Genomic DNA, 22218 nt, shown 5'->3' with positions numbered 1-22218 from the left:
TTTTGTTGCAGACATAAATTCATTTTAAAAACAGTAATAAGTTATTGTAAAGCTGCTGCTTCCTCAGATTACGTCAACTAGAGGAGGTTTGGAAAAGCAGGCTGACCAAAGCTACAACCTTCATAGTATGTAAAACAAGATGACATCACTTGAACTGAAAACTCCACAGGATAACAGCACTTTGAGGCATCTGTCAGGTAAAGGTAGGACAATATTTTATACAGGAAAAGATAGTTTTAAGGAAGTTCTACACTCTTAATATAGGACTCTGATAGGACTTTGCTTTGGGTTAGTTGTTTTTCTCTTTGACTTACATTTTTGTACCTCACGTCTTCTTTTCCTTTCGGCTGTTCCCTTTCAGGGGTCGCCACAGCGAATCATGTGCCTCCATCTAACCCTGTCCTCTGCATCCTCTTCTCTCACACCAACTAACTTCATGTCCTCTCTCACTACATCCATATTGTACCTCATATGTAAGTAGCTTTGGATAAAAGTGTCTGCTAAATGACTAAATGTACATGTAAATGTAAATATACTCCCCAAACCGGAACCATTAGAAGCAGGTTGAAGATCAGTGGAGTCACCCTTTAAATTAACAAAAAAAATATTTTAATCTATCAAATTAAAATAATAAAATCCTCTGCATCAATACTGTAATCCTAACACTTTACAATTCCACTGAGACAGAAGAGAAATTAAAATATGATTACTTGTTAGAAAACACATAGTACATTCAAATACATTCTTTATGATCTTAAAGTCACAAGGTGGCCGAGTTTTGCAGCTTGTGTATTTGTAATTACACTAACAATGACACCAGCAAAATATCTTGTTAATTGAGTTATAATTTAATATCAAGAAAAATGTGAAACATTTAACAAATAAAAAAATAATAGTTGAGAATTACGTTCAGTGTGTTTGCATTCACTCTTTCAGCTCTTATCAGGTCTATCCACATCATCTATGTCAAAGCTAAAGGGCTTATCGTAGCCCATTAAGTGGTTGTAGTCGTGTGGGATGCTAAACAGGTCTGGATTCACCAGCAGCCCCATACTGTTAGCGTAGAAGGTGGTGAACATCTTGCTGACAGCTGGTATTCTGACCTGCCTCTGGTGGAACACGGTCCTTTTTTCAGTGAGGAACACACTGTACGTGATGGCAGTGTAGGTGTCTTTGTCTGGGTTGTGGTACAGGCGCACCACATAGCCCTTGGTGACGAGATGGAGGAGGACAGGGGTGAGGAAGGTGAAGAAACCAATGACTCCACAAAAAGCAGCCTGCATGACCAAGCTCTGGAGTCCTAGTCCAGTCGTCAGGAGGATGTAGGGCATGACGACGAGGCTGGCCCCACTGCTGCTGTATGAAAACATCTTTACCCCTGACAAAAGAGTACAACAACAAAAGTTTGAATGTATAGGAAGCACTTCTCTATACACTGCTATCATCAAGCATAAGTCCATATCTTAATATTTACATTTGTATCACCCTTGGGTTTAGAATGTTGGATGACAGCAGAATAGTGAACTTAGGTATTATAGCTCAACTATAAACACTATTGAATTGTGATGACTGAGTTACAGATGTGAAAAAAATTTACTCCTACAGCTAAAAAGTGAGACATGACACTTGTGTAGCTTATAATCTTTATGGTGTGGCCGTCAGGAATTTTTTTTTTTAAAAAGATGATCATTGTTTTTTCTTTTTCACATGTAACTAGGTGAAAGTGACTCACCTCGAACAGCATTGCCCAGGCTGCCAGTGTAAATAAGGTTCCCATCCTCAGAGTGGGTCATCGTAGAGAGCAAACGAGAGGACGAACAGTGGGACTGTACCAGCTCAAAGGAAAACCACATGTTAACATTTGCTTTGGCAACTATGTTAAAAGCACAACGGATCCCAAACCATCTGAGTTTGAGATGATCAGGTGATTTTGGAGATCAGGTTGAAAATGCATCTCCAATTTGGACTGCAAGTTGTAAGCTGTCAATTCCTTGTGTTATTTGATTATCAGTAGTTATCCTCTTCCTATTAATGTGTTGCAGTACTCAATGAAAACACACACAAGGAAAACATGCACTAAGAAAGTTTTAGGGCTGCATATAAAAGTCACTTAATTGGAGAACTCTGACGCTCTTATTATAAAGGTGCCCCCTATTTTTAAACCTCAAAGGTCTGATTCACACAGTCTCCTCCTAAGAGTTAAAGCTCCTGCTTCTTCTACTCTGGAAAGCACTGATGTGGGCTCTCATCTGAGGCAGAGAACATGTTCGACCTTTTTGTCCTCCAGTTAGTCCTCATCAGAGTTAAATTATTTTGTATAGGACAATTCATTTTCTTATGGGCATAATGAAGGTATTATATGAAACAATGAATCGTAAATTACGAAATAAAATACTTGCGTAATTCCAATAAATGGCTTTTATGCTACTGTATCCTGCATAGCATCCGTAGTTACAGATGATACAGCTAAATCAGGCATGAACAATAGCTCCCAGATAGAGCAAACGTAGCAGCTAATGCTAACCGAGCTAACCCAAGCTACCTTTGTTCACATTCGTCGTGGACATATATACGATAAACGTTACTGAGTATCCTACGTATCCCCCAATAAAACGCAAAGTTAGTTCGTGGAGAAGTACCTCGTTGCTTCCCCTGAGGAACGACCTTGTCACAGCATGGAGCTTTTTTCCACTAACTCCTCTAAAGTTACAACACGACACAGGAAACGCACCATATCGCACCGCCGTACCGTGAATACAATTAAACGACTGAGAAACAACACAAGGTCGTAAACTACGGAGGATATGCACAGAAAACATTATTCACTTAGTGACACTCCTGCCTGACGTTAAATGATTTACTTGCTAAGTAAATACACACGGCGGAACTAAATCCCTTCTCCTTCCGTTAATATCCGTTTAAAAAACCAAGGGGAAAAGTCAATAGCGCCACCTAATCCATCGGCGTGTACAACCCAACTGTACTTAAGTACTTGGTATAATTATATATGAGAATATATAATTCTAACACATGGTTATGTATCAACCACGTCTTCGTGGTTAAACTCAGCCCCACACTTACTGACAGCTGTTTTATTCCACAGGTCTGTAGACTTTTGACCCTTACTGTTATTCTATTGTCAGTGCTGATGAGGACAACTTTCCTCTATTTACTCTATATGACTCTCCTGCCCCGAAGAAAGAAAGTAAAGAGTGAAGCTTGATGATGACAAAATTATTGCAACATGCTCTGTTAATCAATGGTGGGCAAACAGCATGGAGAGAAAACTTGCTAGAAAAGAATAATAATGTAATAACAATGTAAGTTGTTCTGAGGTTAAAGAGCTCAAAGAAAATATGTTGCATTGACAAAAATGCTTCCTTGACCACCTCCCAAACCACTAGCCTAGCGATATGCGTGGAGGGGGTGAAAGCCTACATCTGATGATTGACCTCATCATCACCTTATAAGGACCTGTCAGGGTGTCAACCTGGAGGTGAAGACAGGATTTTCAACCACCATAGATATTGCTCATTGCATTGGTGCCCAGAAGATTAAGACATGCCCAGACCCAAAAAAGACTTATCATCATCAAGTTCATCTTCTGTTGGCAGCAAGTGTGGAGAGCAGCCAAAACAAATCAACATTCCTGCAAGAGAAAGAGCTATCCATCAGCAAAGCCAATTGTGAATAAAAAACAGCTATAAAACAAATGTGGAAGGTTGATGGTTTAGAGTTGCACATCAGCAGCTTTGGTGCTTATGATTACATTTGTATATCTCAACATTCGAGCCCTGCTTAGTCTGAATGTTCATACTTGCCATTATTAATTGTTGAAAACGTAATTGTTGAAGAGAGATTATATTTTACCTTCACTAGCTTCTCTCCATTGGCTTCCTATAATATCTAAAATGGAATTTAAAATTCTACCAACCTGCCCAATGTTTTGTTGCTTTTGTTGCTCTTTTTCTTTTCTCTCCTCACTTTCCACTCACCCCAACCGGTCAAGGCAGATGGCCGTCCACCCTGAGCCTGGTTCTGCTGGAGGTTCTGCTGCAATACATGGAATTCAAGTAAGGCAATTGGAGGACAATACTGCATTACTTGTATGAATTACTGCACAAATTCACTAAGCTATTTAAAGAATCTAAATGTTTTTGAAAGCTTCTGGGTTAGTCCTTAACGTCAACATCACCAATGATGAAAGCAATTTTTCTCCAACATTTGAGAAAGCCAGGAAAAACAAACTCATGGCTCTACAGAGACCGGACTCTGAAATCCATCCATCTATTATATTTAACTGCTTACCCTTGTAGGGTTGTGAGAGGCTGGAGTCTAACTCTCCTCTCTAAAGTGCCCCAATTCATATGATATAGGTTTATAAAATTCATTTAAAAAATTCTACGAGGACCAAGTGTGTCGAGCCACTGCCATTCCCCTCTTGGCCTTTTAATTGGGCTTCTAGGAATTAATTGTTTACTTTTTACTTTAAGCTTTGTATTAATTAGTTTTAACTTCTTATTGGTTTGGTTTTAATTGTAATACTTCTCGAGCAAAAGTTGTACCTTTTAATAATTTAGAGTGTCCGTCACCTGATGTTTGCCCCTGTGAGGTAAAACTTTCATATGTGTTTTTTTAACCAACTCATAAGGGCACAGTGCACATGTCCTCATGTTAGTCTGACTGTACTATTTACTGACTGCAGAGATTTATTTTGTGATATAGGAACATTCTATCCTTTATAAAGCTGCATAGAAATCGCAACAGGAAAATATTTTTTCATTTAAATCTCTCTCTTAGTCACGCTCTTACGCGCATGTGCATAACTAACCTCCATGGCTGCAGTACAGTGCCGAGCTAATAAAAGACCTGGTGATCTTTGTGCTCTCTCTCTTTGCATATGAACTTTATGCAAGTTGACCTTCATAAGCTAAAGCTGGAAACCCTTTGGAGATAAAGGCCAGAAAGCATGTGAAGGAGAAACCTTGCTGGGATCGACATTAGTGCTTAACTGATTAAAGAAAAAAGGAAACCAATCTACAGGAGAAAAGTCTGTTAGGAGACCAATTAAAGAAAAAAACCTTCCAATTAGAATCCAGGGAGGCCTGGACTATCACCGTACAGATAAAAATGTCATCCACATATTAATACTGAGAGAACAGTAAGTGACTACAGAGATCAAACAAGCTCATTTTTTGTGTGGCGTATTTTTTAGAACTTTCATGTGCAGTATAAGATGTAAGTGGTGATGAAAATATCAAATGCTTTCATAAAGACAGCTTTTCTTATCATAATATCTTTACAATTGATCCCTGCAAATAACCATGTGGTTCTTGTTTAATATTTCTTAAACAATGTTTGTCGTATTTGTTATTTAGTTGATATGTTTGTTGCTCATAGCGGAACTGGACAACTTGACTGGTCTGGCTGGTACCTTGGAACCTTGATTATGGGTATGGGTCAAAATTATCTAAGGTAGAAGAGGATGATGAGAGAGATGTTGCTGATGGTGATGAAGAGTTTGAGAGTGAGGAGGAAGAGTTTGTTATTCACGATGTCAACCAACTGTCCCCCTACTGACTTCGAAGACATTCCACCACCATGAGTCTGGCCTTTCTAGGATCAACCATCTCCTCTTTTTGGAAACGTTGGGTTTATCGTCCCAGCCCCAAAGCAACCTGTGTATAAGGTTTATTATATCTAAACCTTCGACAATCAAATTAAAAAAAAATTGTAAAAACAAGTAGAAAAAAACAGCACCCATATCTTTGCTTTATTGTTTAGTAAACCAAAAAATAAACCATCTTATGTTCAGGGGACTTATATCTTACGTGGGCTATTTGTAAATTCCTGCATACAGAGTCCTCCATATGATGTCTGTGGATTATTTATCTGCTTGTTTGGTCATTTAAGCACCATGAAAATATTAAACATATTCTTTTATTCCTTCTAATACTCTCAAACTGGAAAAATAAATAACAGATAGGATATTTCAGTACCAGCTGAATATGACAAGACATAGAGAAAACTGCTGCCACTGTTGATGTTATGTTGTAGAACCACTGTGTGGACTAAATAAGGCAAGCTGGTCCTATGCAGCACCTCTAAATGTCCAACAGATAGAAGCATAGAGCTTGGGTAGTAAGGAAATCTCACAGCAGGCTGCAAACCTCTGAAGGGATCATTGTTAACACTATGGAGAAATTGTGTCCACTGTCATTCTTGTGCTATAAGTCGTTAGATCATAGTGGTAAAACTGATTTCACGCTGTAATGATTTGATTTATGACTATATGAATAAATAGTGATTATGTGATGTGCCCCTCTGATAAACTCCATCGTGTACCACTCTAACAGGATAAGATTTAAGATTTAGATAGTGGATGGATGGATACATTTGCTATTCACACATTACCACCATGATGTAACAATTAGCAGTTGGTGGTGTGTTTTGCACCTCCCACTCAGCTGGCACTGACTGAGGCTCTCCCTTGTGCTATGTATGTTGCTTTAAGAACATTATGGTCTTTTATGACCTGAGGTGTGAAATTGTTGGGTAACACAGTACTATGACTGAATGAAGGGCTGAATGATATTGTGTGATTATGCGTACAGTATTTCCTCAGGGTGTTTGATCAAAAGGAGCCCCAAACACCAATTATAGTTAAAAACCTACTTACTTTGAGTAGTGTCCATACAATTTTGTGTATAATGTTTTTAGTAAATAGTGTAGAAAGTGTACTTATTAAATTATATCATCATAACCGAAGATTTAAGAGTAAAATGTTTGCATTTGTTAATAAACTATACATTTCTAATTTACTCTAAAGTATGTTAAAGGAACTTTGAATGGATTAGCTGTTTAAACTTGTTTATTAAGTTTCCTTGGTAAGTTTCCTAATGGTTTTCATTTCAGACATTTCACAAAAGTGATGAAATGGCATGTGATGTGGTGTGACTTAAATAAGATGTCAACACACATTTACCGTAAAGTTAGTTAAATCACAGTTTTTTTCCATGCCAACATTTTCTTTGTTGTGGAACATTTTGAGTTAGATTGAAATTCCATAGTATGCGGGTGTCATTGTTGGCACCCTTCATTTGCTGCCTTGCAGCCTGTTTAGTTTTGCTTTATAGCAACTTCTTATTTGTCTCCCCAAAATAGCCTCCAGGTGTACAGTATTTCCTCACATGTCATTACTTATCTAATCTCAACATAAAAGAGAGAGTGACCCACTGCCAGAGACGGTGTAATTCCTGAAAGCCTAAATATTTACAGGTATCATTCTTTGCTTGGAACAGTAATGGGAATAGTGGTTTGGGGTCAGATTTTAGCATGAAATGCTTATCTCTTTAATTGACCTATTAAATGTTACATTGAAAAATGGAAATGGCACTAAACACAATCCAGCTCTTTCTATTGTGGCTGTCTAAAGAAATTCTGTGGAAAAGCAAATTAACTGGAGCACATAAAGAGATGTTTTTTCCTGTTGTGTAATTAAAATGATTGATCTCAAATTGGATTAGAAAAAATGTGTCACCACGTTTCAACTGTAGTCTTCCTACAGTTAAAACCAATAACTATAGAAACTCCCTTTATTGAAAGAAACCTCCAGCAAATCCAGGTTCAGGGTGGGTGCCATCTGCTTTGACTGGTTGGATTGAGTGGAAAGTGGAGAGATAAAATTAAAGAGCAGCAAGACGAATGGCGGAAATGTTAGTTTTAAGTGCTGTAGATGCTGCCAGAATTTATTGTATCTCAGTGTGTCTTTAGCTGGCCCTGTCTGTGCAGGCCCTGAGATTCTTGATTAGTATCCACAATCTTAGTTTCTGTTCATCCTGAATGTGGAATCCTTGCCCCTAACCTAGGGGCATATGCACAGTTGTTGTTAATATACTACTGAGAGACCCAATTGGTTCTGACATGATAACAAGAAGACTCCTTCCTCTATGAATGCACTCTATTGACTTTTTGTAACACAGAGTATACAGCTACATTACAGCTACAACTATCACATGACTTAACAATGCAAGTAAAACATGCTTCTGTGTTCATATGGGCACTTGATTGTTGAAGACACACTTAAATATTCTGAAATATTCTGCATTTACATAACAATCTGTTCCATGTCTGTTTGGTCAATGAAATGAAGCAAAGCCCGTACTTCCAACGAACATAAGTTTGGATGGATTAAAGTATGTCTCCCTTGTGATTTCTTAGGAAGAGTAGGAAGGTGTGACAGCAGAGAAGGACATCAAACCCAAGGAGCCTGTGTGCTCATGTGGAGCTCTGAAATCATAATTCAGTTTGCTGATAAAACTGTTGCGGGCAGCACGTATGGCCAGTAAAAGCTGAGCATTAAATCACAGACCCTGCAATATGTGAACTTTACCATCTAAGCCAAAGCCGCCCCCCATTATTAGATAACCTACTGTACAGAGAAGTGGTTCCAGCCATGACCTCGTGCCACCATGACGACAACGACTGTATCATCAACAAAACAAAGGAGCTTATCACAGCAGAGAGGAGATCATGGTTCCCTGCTCTAGAGTGATAATTGTTAAGCTTCTGACAAATTTGGATTTGAACTTTACTGCCACTACAAACAGGATATTCAAAATGTTTAAAAATGTTTTCACTTTAATTTTATCATTGAGTTGTACAGATAATATTTGTTATCATGTGGAGTTAAACATTTAATGTTGAATACAACAAGTACCTGGTAGATTTTGCACTGTTTGTATTGTAGAAAGTCTATTAATTTACAGTCCAGTAGTTTTTTTATTCAAAATGAAATATACAGGATTAACAGTTCATATTTTACTCATGCCCCTGAAACTGTTTTCTCCAACTGAACATGTGTGTAACAAAAGGCTGCTGACAGGAACATGCAACTGAATGAAAGGAGAGATCATTCACATGGTGATGCAGTCTCACTTAAATTGCAGAAGTCTACATAAGTAACTTTACCCTGGTGATTTCCTTAAAATTCAGTTCCTGTTTTGGATCAGTTGCATTTCTCCCCCTTTTTTCCCTTTCTCTCACCCTGTTCTGTAACTCTGCTGAGACACGAACACAGACAAAAACAAAAAAATCCAAGAGTGTTTTCTGTCACTATACAGTTAAAATCTGTGAACCAGGCTTCCAAAATAGGTCTGAGGTGGAGGAGAAATCAGGTTACTCTGCCACTGCAACAGGAAGCTGATTTCTCGCAAGATATCTTTTTGCCAGAGATGCCGCCAGTGGATAAAACTGAAGAGGATAGAATGCGTTGTCTTCTGTGTGCGCCAAAACAAACAAAAAGATTCTCGCAGACTTGTGAAATGTCATCAGTCAAAGCCCAAGTACTGTACCTGTAGATCTTTTTCACACTTCTGCATTTCTCAACCAGCCAAAATAGTCACAACAATTCCTACTTTAATTAAATTACCTTTAGCAAATGGAACTGAATGTGTGATAATGGATGTATTTGGATCAATCCCCTGTAGCCTCAAAGCGTGATATTTTTTCTGTAGACAGAGGGTGCATCTGAACAAAATGAAGACGTATCCAGAAACTAATAAATTCCCACAGAAAATGAAAGTCCACCTCTTTCCTCACATCAAGAAGCTGTCACTTAAAGCCAACACAGGTCTCCCTGCATCTGCAGCCAGCGAGAGACCTTTTGGTCATGCAGGGCTCCTTTGTACTGCTAACCTTCACAGCTTCACACAAGCTGCCTTGTTCTAATGTTATTTTTATCTGCAGAGCCTGCTGTGCCACTTGGAGGGTATTCAGTACACATCATATCTTGTCACTTGAAGTAGTTTGCACTGTTCAAACATATAAACATTACCTACTGTAGGTATTGGTTTCAAAAGCTTTATGTTTTGTAAAAGTAAGATTAGGAAATTTGCTGTTTCTTTTGCCTTAATTTGTTATTTTGTAAAGATGTTACTTTTTTTTACTCATTTTTGATTTTATTGTTTGGAAATACCAGAATCTGCACATTATTTTATATTATTGTCTGTCTGATGGCATCCTTTCTAAAGAAATAAATCAGATTTTACAATTAAACAGTTACTTAGTACCTAAGTAGTTTTTCCACCCAATACTTTTTTACTCCTAGTTGAGTACTTTTTTAGATGACTACTTTTTACTTCTACTTGAATAATATTACTTTAAAGTAACGCCACTCTAACTTGAGTACAACTTTTAGCTACTCTACCCACCTCTGCCTCTCGCACACACACTGGAGACACACATACTGTATAAAGTGCTGCTTTGTGACTGCCTCAGATATACATTAGAAAAAGATATAAAGAGATAGTGCCTGAAAGCCATGATCTTTAGCCATTAAGTGTGATCACAACAATGCTATAATGCTGAAGCCGACGGGGTGCACCTTGGCACTGTTGCATGTGGAATGTCAGGAGAGAGCAGCACACGGAGGATAGTATTGATGATATACAGCTATGCAGGAGTAAAGACAAAAAGGATTAGGACTAAACTCTATTTTTACTTTGTCATTATAGGGTACTGAGCATATATTAATGAAAAGTTAATTTGAACAACTGTATCAGGCTGCAACACAAAAAACAGAAAAATGGTAAAAGGGGTCTGAACACTGTACACATGTACTGTGATAGGTTAAATAGTCTGCCTGTCCATCTCAGCTGATGCTTTATCACGACCAACCTGAGTGTAAACTGTAAATTGCATGTACAATACCATGTATAATGTTTTAGTCCATTTCATGTACTAGTAAGTAACTAGTAAGACTGAGGGTAGTTGAATGGCCTGCTTCAGAGCTCTGTGAGTTACAGTAACAGTATCAGTTTCTGGGGAAACGTTCTTCACCATGCTTTTTGAAATTAAGATGGATGTCCCATGCTAGAAAAATGAGTCTGGCTAACAAAGAGCTCTCTAACACAGCTGAACAAGTAGAGTCAGGTTAGAGAGTGAGAGACAGGAAACATGAGTAAAGGCATTTCATTGTTGGTGTCAGTTTCTGTGTGGGGATTGGAGCAAATATGTTATTTATGTGTTAATAATGTTATTTTCTAATACTAAGGGTTAAGTGGCTCTATATTCGCTTCTATACAGTGAATGGGTTCAGTTTCTCCTGTATTTGACCAGTAGGAACCTCTCAACCACGGTGTCTGAGGGTCACATGTGGAGGCTTTTCCAGTTCAATCAGATATTTCTCAGCGAAATGTTTGTGCATGCACAATGTTTGTATAGAGGTGACAGTGAGGAAGGGGGATTTTCACAGCTACTATCATGTCCATCTGTTTCACTCACAGTAGTTGAAGACAAAGGCTATATTGAATGTGTTTCCATTTTTAAAAGGAACATCCTTTCTCATTTGACTCTGTATTATCACAGTAACCACAATAATTTACATTTATACCCTGATTTATCACGACACCACTCTTTGACATGTATCACACAAACAGTGGTTTTACGATGAGCTAGTGTGAGTCAGATGTGGTCATAAACAATTACTCCAAATAACACACTTTAAAGCATGAAGTCATCTTATGCTTTGCAGTATCATAACAATATCTGCAACCATATCTATTTTAGAGAAAGGAATCATGCAGTTTTGACCTGCAGTAACCTCTTATCAAGTTATATTGGGTCATTGCTCATATGCTTTCACTGTGATTATCTCTTCAAGCCCCCAGGACTTTGTTTGCTGTTGGCAAAGTAGAATCAATTATAATAATGGGCTTTGATTAATTAATAGGTAGGTAACTGATATCACAAAAACCTCACGTCATGTAAATTGGGTTAACACGTACAGTATGGGAGACTGGGTATGATAGTAACACTTTTTACTTCACAAGCTGTAGCTCATTGAATTTTTAAACTATAAAAGTTAAAAAACTTTGGCTCAAACTTTTATACTAAGTACTCATGTCTGCTGTGTCTGCTACAAATGGCAGAAATTATGATGTCTGCAAGAATATCACAGATGTTAGATCCATTGTGTTTGGCTGTTGTATGTTGTAACAGTTAAATAAAACAAGTACAACTGAGGCCACATGCCATATGTTTCAAAGAGAGTTTCATAGAAGACAGGTGCTGTTGCTGTTTGAGTGATACCAAATGGCAAGTAGAGGTTTGGGAAATCTTAACGGATTTTTCATAATGACGGAGACTGCAGACATACTGTAACGATAGATTAAACAAATGCTAATTTGATTATTTTCATCCTAAAACTTCACACACCAGATGATTTAGTCAAGAGGCAGCTCCACAATCTTGGCCTAATATTGTCAGTGTGAAGACTTCAGGGATCTCACAAAGCTTTAAAATTGACAATTAGTCAATCTTTAAACATGCCAAAAAGACATAAAAGCCTGGGTGTGCTATAATTCCCTACTGCTAAATTAAGAGAAAATTAAAATTATTGTATTTGGGCCTAAAAATATGAGAAATATGCTGTCTAACACTATAATTACTTAAGATGGCATAACTTTAGCCTCCAGTACTGCTGTGAGGAACAGATTAATCTATTATAAGTCATGGGATTTTATGGCCAATAGTTCAAATACTTGGTAAAAGAAAGACCTTTATTATGTTAAAATCATCTCTATAGAATCTGCATGTTTTTGTTGTAATCCCTGGCAACCACCATGTGGGATCAGGAAGGAAGTGGGCACATACAGAAATGATCATATGATTCCTATTTTAACCCTGACTAGAGGAAATACTGGCTTTATTCTCACAATGTTACAACCATGCCTGGTGTCTCTTAAGCATCTCCTTTTTGCTTCAATAAATACACTCATCATTTAAAACTTGTATTTTTTGTTTGCTCAGTTTGCCTTTTGTTTTCTGTTAAATTTTGTTTAAAAATCTGAAATTGTATAACAAGAGATACACACAAAAGAGAAGAAATCAGCAAGGAATCATATTTTTTCACAAGGCTGTTGCTGTGTTTGATCTTTTATTTTGTTTCATTCAGGTAACAAGGCATTCACATACACAAAGTATTACAATACTTGTATTGTCTTAAAATAATTTTCTTGAGGCTTAACCTAACCCTCTATAATCACTCCATTGTAACCACCTTTGTAACATTAAACCCACAGTAAAACCACATCCAACAGAAGATCTGTGGGGATTGGCTTTTGAGTCTGAACATGAGCGATGAGTCTACGCAATTTGCATATCAAATAGCATTATTATCTCCACTGTGTAATCAACACCATATACTATTGTGAAAATATTGTACGTATACTTATCATAGACGTGACTAAAATGGTCTACAACCCAATTCTTTATTAAAAAAAAAAAACAAGAATTTGATACTCAAGGCTCAAAAGTATACATACAAAACCACTACACCACTACACTACACATACAACACACCTAACATTTGGTGAAATGTCCCTTTTTACAAGTTTGACCTTTAGTTTATACTTAGTATCAGCAAGAAGTCAACAGGTTTCTGAAAAAAAAAAACTCTGACAGTTTGGTATTTGACAACTCTTCTTGACACAATTGGTAAGAATGAAATTTAATGGGTTTGCGGAACAGGTCCAATAACATACAGCAAAAAAGCTTAAAAGCAAGATGCTGCCACGACTATAATTTACACTAGGTACCATTTTGACCTCACACTCAATCTGTGTCTCATCTGACCATAAAACGTTCCCCGAGAAAACATTTTCTTTGTCTCTGCTGTTACTTAAAAACTTTAGTTAAGCTTTAAGGCGTTGATTTTCCTTCTTGGACAGCAACCTTTTGGTCCTATATGATGTAAAACGTTCTTAACTGTAAACAGTGACACTGGTGTTCCAGCAGTAACCAATTTATTACAGACCAACAAATGTCCTCTCATCTGAGTGAGAAGGTTTGGGCCTTATTCCAGACCAAAAACTTGAATGTATTTACAGTAGTTTGAACTGATGATCTGCAGTTGTTTAGAAACCTCCTCTTCCTCAGATTTGCACTTAACCCCTTGGACTTTGGTGTCAAACAAACCCTTTTAATGTTGGCACAGAGAAGCCACAAGCTGTAGTCAATCATGAGCACTAATAGGAAGAGGTCTTAAGTTTGGCAAATTAAAGTTTGGCCAATTTCAAAACCTCCAACAGCAAACATAATTTATTGCTTGTGTGAATATCAAAAACATTCTCACAAGAGATTAGTGCATGCATGGTATGATTTACATATGTGCACACATGACACATTCTTCAGCTCTTTAGAAACATTTATCATCTTGGATAACACATATTGTTTTTTGTTCACTTGTATCAATGATGAGGATATATTGAAACACATTTGCATAGAAATACTAAATACTGCTATATAAATGTCCTGTTTACTTTGGACATATTCTGAACATTTTTAGTGCAAAGTAAATGCTCATACCTTGGAAAAGAGGGATCATAAAACAATTAGCTGCAGAGGTTACTGCAGGCCAACAGGATTACTGAAGGTTAAATACAGTGAAATCAGCTCTGTGGAGCTAATGCTGGTTGAATATATTTAGATTAACCAAATCTATTTAGTCTCCTACACTATAGTAGGAAGAAAGCACAATTATTATTAGACTTTTTAGGCAATATTTACTTGTCTTTATTCCTGTGTTTGGTCTCCACTAAATCCTACAAGACATATTTTTTGATTTTCAGAATGCCTCTGCAAAATAACTTGACCTTACTTTTAGATTGTAAGCATTATGTCTGTATAATAACAGCATGGTTAAAAAATGTTCTTTAGTCATCAACATATCTAAACACACACACTCAGAGAAAAAAAAAGTTTCAGTTTTCTTATAGCAATGTCCACAGGGACTTTTAAAACTAAAAAGGTGGCGACATGGTTAATATCATGCAAGCAAAAAAGAAAAGGCCACAGTAAAACTTGTTTATGAAGCATTCCTGCATGTGGTTTATTGTACTCTCGACCACACCCAGCTGCACATACTGCTGTATATAGATATATACAATTTGTTTTGACTCTTGCACTGAAGAGTGTATGAACAAAGCCTGCAGCATGTATTCTTAAATCCAGCAGCACAAGCAGGATCTTCATCTTGTGTTTAGTCACACTTAAATGTGTATCTAGATGGTTATAAATACAATGAGAAATACTAATATCATCTGCATATATTTAGCTGGTGGATCTCAAACCCTTTGAAGAATGTCTTATTTTGGAATCAGAAAAATTTCTAAGCCAAACTAATTCACATTATCTTCCAACATTGTGGAAAACACAAAGGCTAAATGTGATCATTAAATGATCAGAAAAGAGAAACACTGTAATGATAGAAATGAATTGCAGCAGGATTTTCTAGACATGTTTAAACACAGACAGAATAAATACTGAAGTTCATGGAAGATAATGTTTTTTTTGTTGAATTTAAACGTAGAGACAGAGACAACATAGCACACAGACAGATGTACAAATGTATTGATTTATTATCTGTTTGTACAGCATGCACGTTACTACACACAAACACACACACACACACACACACACACACACACTGGCATGCATTCACAAACATAGCTTGCACTTTCATTCTGTGAAAATACCTTCAGACAGCCCAAGAACAAAAGTCAAACAGCTGTGTATGTACAGTAGTTTTATGGCTGTACCTGCACTTTACTCACACAGCATGTAAACTTCTAATTTGATTGTGTGATTCTGTGAGGATGTGTGTCCATATGCTGTCAGCTGTTTTTACTGTCATGTGTGTTAATTATGCAATTCACAATTTGAAAATGTCAAAAGGGAAAATAGATATTGAACCAGCACTCAAATTGACCCTTTATTAGACAAACTGTGTCTAATTGAATTAAACACTCCTTTATTTATTCAATGTGACTGTTTCCTATTAAGTTCATAGCTCTGGAGTTTTTGCTTCGTTAACATTTTTCAGCCTGCTGAACCGATTGAGAAACAATGCAATGTGTAAATGTATTTAAGCATTATGTGTTACACTAATGCTACTGAGAAGGTAGATGTATAAAAGTTCGCACATAAAGACACATCTTCAGTGACACCAGTGTTTGAGAGCGAGAAAGCCAGAAGGAGCATACTCCTAATATCCTCTACCACAGGGTAAAGGCAGAAAATGAGTGGGAATGGAGTAGAATAATATTGTATGCTTCTTATTAAAATGCAGAAAGTGAACACGTCACAGTGACAGTCACAGTTTAATCATTAAATTGAAAGTATTTCAGAAGTGCAACAGTGTTAACACAGGTTGTGTGCACTTTGAATTATTTTGGACGTTTTCCTAGAATGAGTGATTTGAGTGATATATATGTAGACTCACTGCTTCATACAATACAAAATGTGACAAAGTTGTTAAACATATTAAAACAAATGGCTGCCTACAAACTTAAAGACGCAGAAACACTTTTATATTTAATCACATAAACTTATATGGTCTCTTCAGTCCTTGATTTGCAGAAGAAGATGCTACTCTACACTTTTATCTTGTCTGCCAGCCCTGGTCTAAAATACGCATGAAGGGTTTAATCCAAGACTACCTGAAGCTTTTAATACTTGTAAGGATTCAATCCAAATGGGCACTATACTTCATACTACAATTCCTCTGCAGCAAATTAAAGCAACGGTAATGTATCATTCTATTTACATATACAGCAAGACACCTTCATTAACATCGTTAAATATGTACTATATACAATATGTCCTTCAGTATATCTGCCTGAGGCAGGCAAAGCCTAGTGGCTCGACTTCAGCTTGTACCTGAAATCCACATCATAGCTTGGCTGGAGAATTCCCAGTCCAGCACGGGACTGGTCGAGAGGTGGGACTTTTACAGCAGGGTCCAATAGTTCCATGTCAAAATATGATAACACGAGTGTGAGGAACTGTTTGATCTCATACACAGCAAAAAATCTGCCAGGACATTTGGTGACCCCAGAGCCAAAGGGCATGTAGAAGTAACGTAGTCGCCGTCCGTTGCGGTAAAAGGTTGTTTTCTCCTGACCCTTGTCATCCAGGAAACGGTCAAACTTGTACTCCTGCAAGGTCAAAGGAGAAAGGAAGATAGTAAGGTGACTTCTCCTTCTCGTACAGAAAGATTAATTAAGTATTAATTACTGAGGAGTCTTACATAGGGATCCTCATAGATTTCTGGATCGTAGTGCAGCATGGGTGGATATAAGGCAATGACATCATCTTTCCTTATATGGTAAGACTCTTGATTGTCAAGGTGAAGCAGGAAGTCTTCTTTAGCCACACGCACATTCATGGAAGCACTGGAAAGGCGCATGGCTTCCTTTATGATGCTGTCTATAGGGAGGAAATAAACAGAGATACAAAAAGAAGTTTGCTTACTAACATTTTATTGAAACAAAATATGTCTGAATTGTATATGGAAAAACTGTCTTTTTTGTGTGTGTTATGTACGTCCATGTAAGTCTAACACTAGTTATCATTCAAGTAACTTCTATGTGAAATCTTACCCAAAACAGGCATGTTGCCCAGCTGGTCCCTGGTCAGATTCAGTGTGGGGTCATTTGGGTCGACCTTCAGACCAGAGTCCTGCAGAACTTGCTGCACTTCCTTACGAGCTGCTTTCATAGCATCAGGACTCCTGAGCACAGATATAGGAACCAGTTAGTGACGTAACTGATAAGCATGCACCGTCTCTCATTGATAATGAATAACTTCTTTTCAATTATTTTACACAGGAATACACAGGCATTTATTTGCAGTGGCACCCTGTGTCTCGTTTTCTGCAGTGGAATTTCACACGTTACTTGATCCACAGGCATCAGCAAACACATTTTTCTCACAGTGGTTTTCAAATAAGCATTCCCACAGTGACAAAATTAAGAAATTAAATAAATAAATTTGAAATGTCAATTGGCTGTACTATTATATTCAATTATTGCAAAATTGCAGCATATTGCTACATCTCAGTTCTCTGCCTGTTAATGTGGACCCAGCTGAGATGTTCAGACCCCATTGCCAAACCATTATGTAACTCTGTTAATCTGTTCTAGTTAAACCCAATGCACTAAGGAAAAAAAAAACTAAGCATTTCCATCTATATTTTGTGGCTCAAACAATATGCTGCTAAAGTGGGATATTGTTAGGTTACTTTCTCAGAGCTCTTCCTGTTGACTGTACATCTAACTGCCAAACCAACCTGGATTCTCTGAATATTAATTACACGGACTATATTTTCACAAGCACTGTATGTTACACAGGTTACTGGGTTTGGCATGTATCTGCATATAGTCTAAGCTTTTATATGACTAATTTCCAGCCAACAACATTAACCACCCTTGCCCAAGGCTATTCAAATCCTGCCTTGACAATAAGCTGACAAGATGAAAACACTTCAATTGATGGTTTCCTAACAGTGGAAAAGAGCCATTAGAGAAACTACAAATCTTCTTCAGTCTTCTTATGTCTATAACTGTGAATGTTAACTTTACTCATAAGCTTGAGCTATGGCTTTTTGCACCCTTATAAACTTGAATCAGCAGCTGATCTAAGTCACAATAAATGTGTGATCTATGATTTAATTCCAAATCATTAGTATAGAAAACAGAGAAGAACTCATAACTTTCTTGAAATTAAGCCATCGATTGTGGCATCTACTTCATTTCCTGAAATCCCTGACAAGACAATAAAAAAGAGAAGGTTTTAGTGTACCTGATCATATAAAAGAGACTCCAGAAGGTAGCAGGCAAGGTGTTAGCCTGTGAAGCCCAAAGCAGAGCGACATGGGTCCTAGCCTTGCTCACGTCGTTGAAGGTAGATAAGGAATCATTCAGGATCATCCTCATAGAGATCAGATCAGACACGTTCTTCCTCTTGGATAGGTTTTCAGCATGCATGGTCCTGGCTAGGTTCTAGACATTTGAAATGAATCCATTCATTTACAGTACACCTCTTTCTGTTAGGTAACATATACTGCTAATATCATCTTTTACCATGGCAACAAAAAGTAAAAGAACCCTTGAATGGCCTGGTTTTCTTAAGTAATTGGTCAAAATGTTTTTATTCTTTAGTCCTTTCGGGTTATCACGTGAGTTCAGGGTCGCTACAGCAGATCATTTGTCCGATTACAAAATTTGTGCTCATAATGAACATATCAATTAAATAATCATAGTTCTGTAAATGTAATATCTTGTCAATCATCCATCATTGATTCAGGGAGGATTTATGACCAGTCATAATTACAAAACTCCATCTGCTCAGCCATAATCTCGGAATATCTGGTGTGAACAATTCTCTTGAGCTCATTAATGGCATCTCTACTTGGTTAAGGTCTGGGTTGTGACTCTCGATAATGTTAGGCTGTTCAAAAGCAGAGGCCCCAAATCATGACACGTACACAGGTTAAAAATTGTCAGAAGAGTAGCGACATTATTTCTCCATTTATAGACTTTTACACTCTAGTCTATGGAGTGACTCTTTACAGTAATGCAAAATAATTTCCAAGGGGTTCACTTACTCTTATATGGTTCTATAGTTGGAGAAAAGCAATACTAACCTCTCTGGCACTGTAGGCACTTTTGAAGACATGGATGGGAAGCCCAGCAACTAATGCTGGGAAGATCTTGTCAAACTCTTTGAAGTTCTCCAAAGCATTAAGCACCAAGGCCTTTTGAGCCGCCTGCCTTGCATGACACTTATCGTCACCGAACTCTTTACCAAACAGGGTCAGGTAGCCAGATTCAAACATCACCTGAAGGGCAGAAGGACAGACAGAACTTTGTAATGACTGTTAAGAAAAAAATCTTTTCATGTACAATGCAGGGCATAGTGGCTATGGAAATGGAAACTAAATATACAGATTCCAACTTCACTGCTAGTTTTTTTTTGAGTCAGTCTAATACACACTAGGCACATTATCCATTGTTAAGTCCTGTGCCCAACTGCAAACTAAATCATTCATTGTCTTCAGTTCTTTTGTATGCTTCCCCTTGAAAGTGTAAATACTGACCTTGTAGCAGAAAGCAAAGATGCCATCCACCTCCCACTGGTCCTTGCTCGGGCTGAGTGTGTCTGATCTTAGCATGACGTCCTGGAGGTGGCCCATCATAGTCTCTATTAGGGAGGGTAGAGCCTCACCTTGCAGAGTCTTCAGAAAGGTTTGGTGGAGGTTTTCCGTGGTGTAACCATGGCGTGGATCAAAACTGTCATGACCAAATGCCTGGTGAGAGAAAAAAAAGGAGGTTTAGAAACACTGTATGAATAAGTATCAATAAGAGCATGAAAAAGCTCCATTAAAAGATTACATTCAGTACATAGTATAAATAATAGCGGATCAAATAAAAGAATATTACCTTGACAGAAGTAGTAAAGTGGAACTTCCTCCAATCAAGGTGTCTCCCCTGTCTTATCACTGAATGATAAGAGAAAGGGTCACACAGGAAATGGATGTACTGGCCTGCGATCTTGCAAGTGAAAATATGGCCATACTTCTTTTGCCGGCTACGGAGGAACTGGAGCGGGTTAGCCCCAAACTGCAAAGCACAGCCCAGGTAGGGAATTAAGCCATTTTCCACTGCAGGCTCACCATGTTGCCTATAAGCATCAACAAGAAAGATTTACCGGACAATATTCAGTCAGTCTAAACAACCTGTTTGTTCAAAATATTTTCTAGATTAGGGCTCAGTTGTTTGTCTGGAGAAATTATTGAATCTTTTTTGCTCAGTTTGCTACTTACTTGCTATTTATCAGTAGTTTGTTTAGCATTTACTGCATAATAATGGAACACATAACAGGAAGGATCCATAGGGAAAAAAAGAGAATGAAATAGAATAAAGGCCCTGGCTGGATTCCCACCAGAGTCATTGTGGCTCATGGTGCCTTTAGTCCACCAGGCAGCCCTATGGCCTATTGTAGGGTGTTGACCATGCAACTGCAATGTCATTGTTGACCATGTAAATGCAATAAGATTGGTCCAACCAGGACCTTTTTCCTCCCTTATTTTTGTAACAACCCTACTTTTGCCACTCAGATAAAAAGAACAAAAAGCTCTACTGATTTTCCACTGATGGTGGCAGTGTTCATTCAGACCTTTCCAGCGAGTCTATTTTTCTTGAAGTGGAACTATGTTCCTCCCAACAACCACAACATTTCCACAACATTACAAACCAGTTAGTAATGTTGTAGTTACAGTACATACCAGCCTTTATGTCATTATGACACATGTGTAAGCAAGACAATTCTTTGTAAAATATACAATATTTTCCTTTTGATTTTGTCAGCCTAAATCTGTACTACTCTGATTATTATAAAGGAAACATCTAATTATTTGAAAATACAGCAAAAGATTTGAAAATAGCCACACATACTCACACACACTTAAAGTATGCCAGTATGCCAAGGAATAAGTTGTGTTGCTGATTGCAAAAACTGCTAATAAAATCAATCAAGGTCTGGAGATTTCTATTAATACTGTTCTAGACACACTTAGTAAAATGCAGGTGTTTAATTGGTAAGAAATGCCTCATACAATGCATTCTACATGTCTTACCTGTGTCGAGTCCCCACAGCGAGCCATAGAAAGCAGCAGAATCCCACCACTACTGCCCAGATCAGAGCAATGCTTATTATCATAGTGATGATGTTGATAAGGATGATAGGAAGATCCAGCACAGCAGGAAGCTCAGTACCAGCTTAAAATACTCCACACAAACACGATCTGTCTTTACCTAATCGATGCTTGCTTTAATAATGTCAACAATCTTAGACAGAATATGTTATAAAGATGCTGTCCTAGGTTGCTGGAGTTTTTCAACCCACAGACAATGAATGCAATGCCTGCTTGTCACTGACAATTGTGTAAGAGATCTGTGTGGATGTGTCAGTGACTGCTGCAGGTTCAACCTAGTATGATGTGGGAGGTTTTATACCTGCATTGTCTCTTAGGGTGGAACCATGGGCAGCATCATTACCCTATCTGAAATTAGTTCAATTTTACTGAAATAAGGGGGAGGGTAATTTTTTTCTGCATTTGCCAGCTAAAAAAAGGACAACATGTTCTAGTTGTAATTATTGTTTGAACATATAGTTAGACTATTTTGTGTGTGTGTGTGTGTGTGTGTGTGTGTGTGTGTGTGTGTGTGTGTGTGTGTGTGTGTGTGTGTGTGTGTGTGTGTGTGTGTGTGTGTGTGTGTGTGTGTGTGTGTATGTGTGTGTGTGTTAGAGAGGGAGAGAGAGACCGAGATGGCCTTGACCGGAGTCCATGGACAGTGTTACCTGAAGGACCATGCT

The 22218-nt window shown here is 37.8% G+C and overlaps 2 protein-coding genes and 1 long non-coding RNA gene across 4 annotated transcripts; 1 reads left to right on the top strand and 2 right to left on the bottom strand.

The window, feature by feature from the left end:
• The first annotated feature begins 66 nt into the window (after positions 1–66).
• Positions 67–480, top strand: LOC137140508 (uncharacterized). The gene is made up of 2 exons (XR_010916450.1): positions 67–203; positions 362–480. It is a non-coding gene; the product is annotated as an uncharacterized lncRNA (long non-coding RNA).
• Positions 481–827: 347 nt separating this feature from the next.
• On the bottom strand, positions 828–2906 carry tmem70 (transmembrane protein 70). Of its 2 annotated transcripts, XM_067528684.1 has the most exons (3): positions 2640–2906; positions 1733–1835; positions 828–1378 (listed from the first exon to the last, which is right to left on the bottom strand). In XM_067528684.1, the coding sequence occupies exons 1-3, from the start codon at positions 2817–2819 to the stop codon at positions 933–935; spliced, it is 729 nt and encodes a 242-aa protein (XP_067384785.1). In that variant the 5' UTR covers positions 2820–2906; the 3' UTR covers positions 828–932. The 2 variants fall into 2 exon arrangements, with proteins under 2 accessions (XP_067384785.1, XP_067384786.1); XM_067528685.1 differs by lacking the exon at positions 2640–2906 and having other exon boundaries at positions 1733–2633.
• Positions 2907–15401: 12495 nt separating this feature from the next.
• On the bottom strand, positions 15402–21848 carry cyp7a1 (cytochrome P450, family 7, subfamily A, polypeptide 1). Its single transcript, XM_067475334.1, has 8 exons — positions 21479–21848; positions 20283–20523; positions 19940–20149; positions 19487–19681; positions 18643–18842; positions 17442–17572; positions 17090–17268; positions 15402–16997 (listed from the first exon to the last, which is right to left on the bottom strand). The coding sequence occupies exons 1-8, from the start codon at positions 21559–21561 to the stop codon at positions 16695–16697; spliced, it is 1542 nt and encodes a 513-aa protein (XP_067331435.1). The 5' UTR covers positions 21562–21848; the 3' UTR covers positions 15402–16694.
• Between the last annotated feature and the right edge of the window lie 370 nt (positions 21849–22218).

The sequence above is a fragment of the Channa argus genome, chromosome 14 (genome assembly GCF_033026475.1).
Source record: "Channa argus isolate prfri chromosome 14, Channa argus male v1.0, whole genome shotgun sequence".
Lineage (NCBI taxonomy): Eukaryota > Metazoa > Chordata > Actinopteri > Anabantiformes > Channidae > Channa > Channa argus.
The sequence above is the reverse complement of the archived record's forward strand: the minus strand, read 5'-3'. Positions and strand labels throughout refer to the sequence as shown.

Excerpts from the sequence above, each read along its gene's own strand:
- tmem70 (XM_067528684.1), bottom strand. The coding sequence starts at position 2,819 with ATGTTTTCTGTGCATATCCTCCGTAGTTTACGACCTTGTGTTGTTTCT. Across the intron at positions 1,836-2,639 it reads TCCTCAGGGGAAGCAACGAG|CTGGTACAGTCCCACTGTTC; the intron begins GTACTTCTCCAC and ends TTTTCCTTTGAG. Across the intron at positions 1,379-1,732 it reads CCTGGGCAATGCTGTTCGAG|GGGTAAAGATGTTTTCATAC; the intron begins GTGAGTCACTTT and ends CTCTTTTGTCAG.
- cyp7a1 (XM_067475334.1), bottom strand. The coding sequence starts at position 21,561 with ATGATAATAAGCATTGCTCTGATCTGGGCAGTAGTGGTGGGATTCTGC. Across the intron at positions 19,682-19,939 it reads TCTTTGCTTTCTGCTACAAG|GTGATGTTTGAATCTGGCTA; the intron begins GTCAGTATTTAC and ends TCTGCCCTTCAG. Across the intron at positions 18,843-19,486 it reads GTGCCTACAGTGCCAGAGAG|AACCTAGCCAGGACCATGCA; the intron begins GTTAGTATTGCT and ends TCAAATGTCTAG.